This window comes from Fundulus heteroclitus, chromosome 2, assembly GCF_011125445.2.
Source record: "Fundulus heteroclitus isolate FHET01 chromosome 2, MU-UCD_Fhet_4.1, whole genome shotgun sequence".
NCBI classification, from domain to species: domain Eukaryota; kingdom Metazoa; phylum Chordata; class Actinopteri; order Cyprinodontiformes; family Fundulidae; genus Fundulus; species Fundulus heteroclitus.
Window position 1 is genome coordinate 25,098,494 of NC_046362.1, and position 9,956 is coordinate 25,108,449.

At 37.8% G+C, this 9,956-nt stretch overlaps 1 protein-coding gene across 1 annotated transcript in view; it reads left to right on the forward strand.

The window, feature by feature from the left end:
* ldlrad3 (low density lipoprotein receptor class A domain containing 3) overlaps positions 1 to 8,954 on the forward strand; it is a 147,087-nt gene extending 138,133 nt beyond the window's left edge. The window contains exons 5-6 of the mRNA XM_012853268.3: positions 5,882 to 6,269; positions 7,850 to 8,954. Coding sequence (XP_012708722.2) covers positions 5,882 to 6,269; positions 7,850 to 8,054 — 593 coding nt within the window. The 3' untranslated portion in view covers positions 8,055 to 8,954. The remainder of the gene's footprint in view (positions 1 to 5,881; positions 6,270 to 7,849) is intronic.
* The last annotated feature ends 1,002 nt before the right edge of the window (positions 8,955 to 9,956 follow it).

Here is a 9,956-nt window from a genome sequence, read left to right on the forward strand (position 1 = left end):
CGAGATTAATTATCTTTTTATTGATTGTGCATTTTAGTAATACCTTAATAGTATTGTGTGCCTTTTATTTCCCTAAGCTAAGTAAAGCTACATTACTATTCACAGGCCAATCATTCGTTTCGGAGAACATAAATCAGAAGAATCAATTCTTTACATTTACTATCATCAACTTTTAGCAACTAAACGTGAAGCTGCATTTAGTTGAATCTGTAGACTCTTTTAAGAAGCAGTTAAAACCTTTCTTTTTTAAACAGGCCTTCTGTTGAATGTTTGTTTTTATTGTGATCTTAACTTATTTTTATTATTTAGTTTTAATTGTTTTACTGGTTTTTTTTTGGTGCAGTGCTTTGTGATTGCTTTGTCTGTGAAAGGCTCTTAAATAATATACTTTACTTACTTATTACATATCAAAGTTAGAATCATAAGGTGTTTGTGCATGTCTCAAGATTAGATTTTGTTTAGAACCAACATTAAAATTATTTGACAACTAAATAATGGAAACTAGTAAGTCAAATCAAGAAATTTCTATTCGTTATAAAACTAATATATATTCTCAAATGATTAAGCTAAGAAACACACAACACATCAACAAAGATAGGTCTGAGTATCAGTTATGGAAGAAAAACGTTTGGTGGATGAGAATTCAAGACGGAGTGCTCATCTTATCAGAAGTGTTGGGGTTGTGTCATGTTAGATGGCTAATAAAAAAAGGGTTAAATGATTCTGCAATCATTCCTAAAACACATTATTTACATGACGGAAAGACCTCTCAGTTCTAAAATCTGTCTGTACAGCCTGAACATCTCATGACTCAAGTTTTAGAGATTAGCAATCAACTTTGACATATACTATAACTTATACAATTCAAAGATTTCTGAATTCCTAAACGAAGAAAATAAAATTATTAACCTTTATGACATTTTTTTTCATTCCCATTTATTGTGAATCTTAACAGGGGCCATCAGGCATTCAGTTAAATAGCTTGACCATGATCACATGGGAAGCCCCTATGCTTCTAACATTTTGGTGGTTGAGGAAATAGAAATTGGTGTTAAGTAGACCTACAGTTCTATTAATACTTCTTGAAAAAGCTGTTAAAATAGGGCACGGTACACGTCTGAGGAAAGTAGGCCTCATCTTTCTTGTTTGCTTTTTGCGGGGAGGTTTGCAAGCAGTATTTAGATGAATTTACCTCAAAGAGTTGACTTTAACTGGGTTTTGAACATCTGTTATTTTCTGTCCTCCTATAGCTAGCATTAAAAACATCACACTGCAGGTTAACAGGTGTTAGGAGATAGACTTTCTCCTTTTCAGGATGTGATTTCAGAAGTCCCAACTGTTAACATCAAAGCAGCTGCTACACATCAAAGAGACATCATACCTGGCCAAAAATATGTCCCTTTGTGACAGTTCCTTTTGTTCAACGTTTGATGGTTAGCTGTTTGTTTCTTTTCCTACTGGATTGTTTTTTTTTCCTAAATGATGTAGCTAGATTAAGGCTAAATCCCATTTCCTATGAGTATTCCTACAACTATTACTTCCCACTCCTACTATTCCTTCGCATTTATATCAGGAAGTGGTTAAAATATTTCACTGATAAATAGGGCACTCCCTCAAGAAGCACAATCAGTCCTCAATAATTTCAATGACAGAACCCAACATGAGTTAATACGCCCGTATGTCTTGTCTAAGCACTTACATATCTTGTAAGTAAATATCTACCATTATTTTATGCTGGTTTGAAAAAACACTAAAAGGTTTTGCCATATGTGTCCCATTGATACAATCCATTTTAATATGTTCCAATTTCCAATAAGGCATTATCTTTATACCTACTAAGAACGAGTATTACTTATGTAGATGTCTCAAAGTATACTGATGACTCTTCTTAGGTCAAAACTGTATGTACTACAGTGCAATAATGTTTCAGGAGGCTAAGGCATCATCGCACATCAAACTAAGAAATACAGTTGTTTGTTGCTTTTTGTCAGCATTCATTATTAATCTATACATTACCATATGAACAAATTATTTTCTTAATTAATAAACGCTGTGCCTTGGATATTTTTTTATGATTATTAACCGTTCTATCAAACATCATATACTGGAATGTTTTATTCAAAGTGCTTTTTTATGTCATTGAAAACATGTTTACTAAGAAATTATTTGCACCCTACACCTTTCTTTCAAAGTAGGTCCCCAAACAGTTTCTCTTTTCGAGAGCTGCAAGGCTATTTACCTTAGACCCCTACTGCAAAGAACATCTGAGACACCTTAGCCCTCAGAAAAATAAGGTTTATGACGAAGAGTAATGGGCAACGGGTAAATATGCTTCGTCCTAATACAGTGACTACACTTTGACCTCCTGTTTTTATTTATATATATATATATATATATATATATATATATATATATATATATATATATATATATATATATATATATATATAAGGCAGTTTTGGCCTTTTTCACTCCTGACTCTTTTTGGTCTGAGCTGCGTAGAACAGGACCTTTCATATTCATCATTCATCAAATTGTACATTGGGGATGGTTTATACCACGTTGGCAGCTGAAGATTTAAAGTAATTTTCCACGGTTAGTCATTGTCTTGTAGGACAATGATGTTGTGTGACTCCACAAAATATCAACTATCAACATTCTGTCTTGATCAGGAGTTATAATCTTCTTTATTTAATAAATCAACAGACCCTAACCTGGCCAGACAGATTGATAATATATGTAGCAGTCTATGTTCTGCACATTATCAATCTGGGACTACTCCCAATTAATCCTTTTGGGGAAAGGAAGGCCATTCAGCAGAATTCTCTGAGCTGATTGGGGGAAGCGCCACCTAGTGCCCGCCTACCCAAAGGTTGGTTAGGAGCAGCTATGTGTGCGTCATCCTGGCCTGCCGTGTTTATGTCGATTCGGCTGCGGAATTAGGTACTCTTGCTTTCGTTGCACCGGTAGGTCCCGCCTTAAACCTCGGTTCGGACACAAATGGTTGAAGCTGGAGTGGTACAAGCAGTAAGCACAAATACCGTGAGAATTCATCTTGCAGGCAAGGTTAAACAGACCCAAGCAGGGACCACAATCACTATCAACTGAAATAGAGTACATTGTAAAATCATCTGAAAATTACGTACCTTTGCATAACATGTTTATGTATCTCCATAATTCATCAAAATACCTAACTATCAAGTGAAATACATGGATAGTCAATGATTAAGCACAACGGTTGGCAATGGTTTGTGGACATGTGATGGAAGCTGCTGATTTGGGGTACGAGTTACTGGATGGGGAGATTGACTTAGAGCCAAATTAGGCCATTGGTTTAAAAAAATCCATGGTTTGTAGATCACAAAAACCAATGATTGTCTAATGGCCCCCAGGCCATATCCTGCCACCAAGCTAATTCTATCGGGCCCTTCAAGTGTTTGTTAATTAATAAACTATGCTAATTTCAGGACAGGAGAATATGCTTTAGCCAATTACAGCATTATATACAGCGAGTGATCATGTCCAACATAAATGTATGTGAGAAAAACCCAATGATTTGGGCTGTGTTAGCTCAATCAAATGCAAAAGTCATTAAGAAAATTCAGCACTTTTCATTTGCTTGTGACAGTTAAATATAAAATTAATATAAATGGACATTAGAAAAGTGAAATGTAGCCAATCAACATTTGGCCTCAGTGTGGTCTGCCACCAAAAAAATGTGTCTGTATAAAAAATAAAAAAAATTGACGAACACAAGCATAAACTGTTTGTATAAGTTAGGAAACAGGAGGAATAAACATAGTCTTAGAAATTGCAGCTCATCTGAACTAGGTGCCAGCAGTGTGTTGTGGAAGATTCAAGTCTGGGTATGAGAAGGCTGCGGCTACTTCTGAGGGGAAAAAAGACTGATTAAACATGTCAGCTTCCACATTTCATGTAGATCAGTGTCTTCAGCTATGATGGATAAATTGCATGAAGGGAGCTGCATTTTTGTTTTTGTATATATTTGCGCTACATTCCAGGTTTTTCTGCATAACTGCATGTATTCCAGTGCATAAACAAACAGTAAACACAGTCTCTTTAGAAGCATTCAAACTGGTATATCACTATGGATCAGCATGAGTCACACTGGCCTGTTTGATTTTAGCTTTCACTCCCTCTGCATGGGTAAGCTTGGCCTTGTAAATGTGGAACGGTTTCAGACAGCATCTTCTTTATAAGCCCACAAATGTATCTGAGCCTGGGATGCTTCAAAAAGCTGCAAAATGGCTTCCTTGCTTTGCAGGGGTTTTTTGTTTTTGTGTGTGTGTGCAATCTGATTCGTCCAGATGGAAGTGTTTTTCAGGCCATTGATTTAAACTTGAGATATCCGGTAATGGTCATTTCCTGGGAAGCGTTCTGGGGAATATCCTCAAATGCCTGCTTGACGGCTGGTAGACAGAGACTGGTTTACGTTCCCGGCAACGCACAAGAACTTTTTAAATAGCATCACAGAAGCCTGGAAGACGGAGCTTAGAAAGTATTCCTTTGAGTGTTTTAAGCTTTTTTTTTTTTTTTTTTTATGAGATGTGCAGACGTTTGATGTTGGCGGTCCCCTAAGGCAGAAGTTTAATTTGAAGTGAAACAGCAACTGTAAAATACTTTTATGTAGCTCGTTCCTCATTAGCACATGCTTTCTGCAGCTCGGTAATAAATAAGATTCCTTCCCTTCGCTCTTATCCTCTGCTTAATACAACAGCAGAGTCGGCTGATAAGCGGAAACACCATTTACACCAGCCCCATTCTGAGTGCCTGATTGAAATTCTCTCACTGTAATATCAGTCAGAGGAAATGTTTAAGTGCTATTCCCTCATCCTATCCGGGATAATAAGCTGCAGTGTTCTCTGGCAACGCGGCCGTCCCTCTCTTCTTTTAAGCTACTAGTTTGGCTCGCTCTGCGTTTGCTCCGGCTAGCTGCAGCTCTCGATGTGTGCAGCAAGTTCCCTGCACTCTCAAGTGTTTTTGCAGAGTCCCTCTGTCCCTGTGACAAACGGGGTGATGCGTGACCGCCCCTGGTATTCTGCGGGCCCTTTCTCATCTCTGATGCAGAACAAGTTACATTTGATCTCCGAGTGCTGCTGGAGGTAGCTTTGTCCTCACGATGACTCATTTAGTCTCTCGCTCCGTCCTGCTTCCTTCGTTTAAAAAAGTTGGCTCCGCGGATGTTTGCATCACTGCACCTCTATCTAGCATTACAAATGCTGCCGAAACTCTTAGTTTCTATAATGCATTCTTGCACAAATGCCCTTTGCACAATCACTTCTGCACATACAAATGGTTTTTAAAAAATATTCACCTGTACGCTGTGATCGCACGCTGTCTCTTTCTCCTGCATTGTTTACATATCAATTGTTTACTTTTAAATCACTGCTACACTTTATCCTGTAATTTACTGTAATTTACTGTAATTTTCAAGCTGTATGCAAACGAAATTCCGTTCTGTACGCACTCTGTGCATACAAAATGACAAATAAAGTAGTCAAAGTCTAAGTTTGGTATATGGGCCCACAACAAGCCTTAGCTACTGATCCGTGATTTGTCCTTTGTGTCTCACAGAGCTCATTGGGCCTCACCTTTCATCTCCAAGTGGTTCTGTTGTTACTGAATCACGCAGAATACATTTCGAAAATGATCGTGAAAAACAATTTACTGCTTGGCATTCACGGCTGTCTCCTTCGCTCCTGTCTCTGTTCCCCCAGGCTCTTGATCTCCACGGCTCATCTTGCCGTTTCCTCAGCCTCTGTCCCTAAATCCTTCCTTCCTACCCCTTGTCCTCCCTGGTTTTTTTTATCGGCCGACATCCCCCCCCCAATCATCTGTTTTCTCTTCATCTCCCACGCAGAAACCCCTGGCTTTGTGACGCTGGACCATAGTCTGCGCTATTACCCCAGCATTACCTACGGTGTCATCGGCAGCGCCATCATCTTTGTCCTGGTGGTGGCGCTGCTGGCGTTGGTCCTTCATCACCAGAGGAAACGGAGCGCCCTGCTGCCCAGGAGCGTGAGGGGAAGCGCGCATCACCACCAGCCCCTCCTGCTGTCCCGTCTGGTCATCCTGGACCGGGGTCACGTTCATGCCGGGGGTCCGGGTCTCTCCGCTGGCTCTAACAACTCTGCGGGCCAGTTCAGCTCAACTCCTCAGGTTTTGCACCTGCTGTCCAGGACCGTGTACCCCTCCTCAGTTTCCCTGGACTCGCCTCCTTCATACTCAGAATCAGTTCTGGATGTCAGGTAAGACGAACAAGGGTAAATGTTGTCTTTTTTTACATTTTTTGGGAGAGGGGGGGGGGGGGGGGGGTATGGTTATTGTGAGTATTAACAAATCAAACAGCAAAAGTAGAGACTGTGATGTGGAAGGTTTCCCTTGCAGAGAACTATAATCTGCTCACTGTCAGGAGTATCTGACACCTTCTTACCCTGTTGAACTTCCATTTAATTTGTAATTACTTTAATTCAAGCCACTAACTGGCCACTTTGTTGTCAATGAGCAAAGAGGAATGTTGCAGTTTTGAAAGCTTCTTAAAAAAGACAAAAGAGATAAAAAAAAAAGATTGAGCCTCTTTATTTGAGGACTAATATTTGAGCAATAAGGAAAGGCTTTTTACAAGATTAAAAGTATCCTGAAATACGTTACTCAGATGGATAATTGTTTTTCTTTCGTCCTTGTGAAAAAGTATCAGTTGTACTACACGTGAAGCGCTTTGCCAAACCTTTCGTAACCCTTGGAAGTTTCATCACGTTTTTTCACAATACAACCTCATATTGTAATAGATTTTATTGGGATTTTGTGGGACAGGCTAACAAAAAATATAGTGTAATTGGGAAATGGAACAAAAGAAGTTGCACTGTTTTTGAAGTGTTTCATAACTAAATGGTGCATATTTCTATTTAAAAAAAAGAATATTTCAGTGAAAAAGTGCTGTGTACATTTGTATAAAAAATTATTATGCTCTCAATTGACCAGAGAACCTTCTTTCACATGATGTGAAAGACCCCTACATGACATGTAGCAAACTGCAAAGAAGAGCTCTTGCATATTTTTCCGACAAATACTTTCTTTCAGCCGCTTTCCTATACAGCCAGATTTGTGGAGTTTGTGACTGAGTGGTCCTGTCAACAGATCTCTTTCCACCTGAGCTGTGGATGTCTGCAGCTCCTCCATAGCCCCAGGAGGCCTCCTGGGTGCATCTTTGATTAATGCTTGTGTGTGGCTCAGTCGCACACGATTTTATTTCCAGGTATCTGAGCAAGAGGGGATAAATGTGCACCACACTTTTAAGATGCTTAGTAAAATATTATGAAAACCATTTATCATCTTTCACTTCACATGTATATGGTACTTTTTATTGGTCTATTATCTAAAAACATGACAACATAATAGATTGACGTTTATGGTTTTAATAGAAAATGTGAAAAAGTTCATGAAAGAAAGAAAGAAAGAAAGATAGAACTTTATTGATCTCACAATGGAGAGATTTACTTGACATCGGCTCTTATAAGCAACAGATGGTGCACAAAGGAGGAAAAGGTGCATAAAGTATATACTGTGCATCCAGATATATACAGTGGATGGGAAAAAATAAAATAAAGAAGAAGAGATTTAAGGTGACATATATACATTCAAGTGGTGGCGGGTAAAAAAAAAAAAACAGTGTGGTTTCTGATTTGTTAAATAAGTAAATAAAATAAGCGACATAACTGAAATAGGAAAAGGCTCTAATAGCACAGGTATAGTATAATACAGCTCTTATTGTATAAGACACTGTATATTCTAGCTCTATAAAGCCTCATTGTGCTTTATTTTCCCCTAGTCGACCGCCTTGGTTTGATCTTCCTCCTCCGCCTTACCTCAAAGATTGGGAACTTTCTTCAGAGGGAAATCTTCCTGAATACGACGGTCCACAGGAGGGTGTGAGTCACCCCACAGCTCCTGACTATGCATCCCTACATCCCACAATGGTGCTACTGGACTCGCAGACGGCTTCCAGTCCAAGAGAGGAGTCAGACTACCTGTAGCCCCCCCGTCAGGTAGACTGGTAGGACTTAGGAAAGACAAGCAGCTGGATTCCCTGATCTGGCTGTAGAGCTGTCTAAGACTAAAGGACAGTCAGAAGTAAAGACGTTTTGGAAGAGATTCAGAAGCGTAAATCAACCTTAACAGGGTCTCAAACTGGCCACCTTCACGTCAACTCACTGAAGCTCCAGGCCAGGCCAGCTCCTGTAGACTGACCCTGTGTGCTGGCTCCCTCTGCTGGCCTGGCAGATTCATTACATGTTCGTGTGTGGCACTCGTCGGTTCAGTTTGTATTCATTTACTTCAGTTGAATTGTGCCCTCCTTGAGGACATGATGTGTATTATACTTACCAGCGAAGGCTCCAGAGAAGAACACACTAATCACCCTCTTTGTTGTAGTGCACTTCTGATTAGCTAAGTGTAAATGTTGAAGTACTTTAAAACAGTCCACAATGTTTCTTCTGACATTTGAAACGTGATTTAATTTGTTTTAGCCTAAATTGTTACATTTCCAGATATTAGAAAAGGAAACCAACAAATTGTTTGTCAGTTCATCAGATGAACCGTCATATGATACTATGGTTGTAGAGACACTGAAAGAAACTAATAGTCGCTTGTTTGATATAACATTAAACAGATCAGTTTAGGCTTTATTCTATTTATTTAGTGTTTTCTATTGTGTTTCATCTTCTCATTTGGTTAATTACCAGAACAATATGTAAAGGACCATTTATGTTATTAGACAATATTTCTTCTTGATTTTCTGAAATCATTCCTAGTCAAAGCAGGAGAACAGAGATTTTTGGAAATTATAACAGGCTTCATAAGCAGTCTTGTGTGAAAGTTATTTTCCAGGTCTAAACAAGAATGTAAAAGGGGAAATTGGGTTTGACAAAAAAAAAATCTATTCAATTTTCTACAACATAAATATATACATTTTTAAAATAAAATTTAAAATTTTGTCATATCCCAGCTTCACTTGACATGCAAGCCATTTGTACTTTTTCTTTCTTCTGGCTTGGAAGCCACAGATACAAGCAATCCTCATTCAAATGTAAAAAAAAAAAAATACCATTTTACTACTTCTTTGGTCTCTGGACCACTTTTATATTAGTTTTTAAAGCTGACTTGTGATTATTAAGCTAGGCATGATCTAACTTGGTTTAGATGTCAAACAAAGCATTAACACTACAGTCTTTAAAGCTTTTTATGGACAGAATAAACATAAAAAATTTACAGACCGTGTCAAATCAAGGTAGATTTAAAAAAAAAATGTTTTAAGTCAGTTCAGGTCCCCAAAAATGAAGTAAAACAGCCTTTAACACAATGTCCGACGCCAGCCTTCATTTGATTTGCGGAACAAACTTGTAATAATACCTGACCAAAGTAATATGATTCTAAAAAGTAAACGATTTGTGTTCAAATCGCCAATGATAAAGTATTGAAAAAAACCTAAACATAAAAAATCTGGAAAGTTATGGATTCCTAACATGAAAATTTTGTAGGAACCCTGCGGTAAACAAATATTAGTACAAACAGCTGTCAGATACTACTAGACCAAGGACTTAAACTGATGAACAGCCATGGTTCTTTTTCTTTCTTTTCAAACTCAGAAACATGTGTGTATATATATATATATATATATATATATATATATATATATATATATATATATATATATATATATATATATATATATATATATATATATATATATATATATATGCATACATACATACACACATATCTCAACAGCTGGGTGTAAGTTAAAAAAAGGCCTTAGACTGAAATGCACGTGAAGAATCTGAAGAATTAAAACATTTGTTTTAATTGCGTATTAAAGGGGCCTAGTTATGTATTTTGACCATTAAAAGAAAAGACAAAAAAAAAACATATTAATCTTC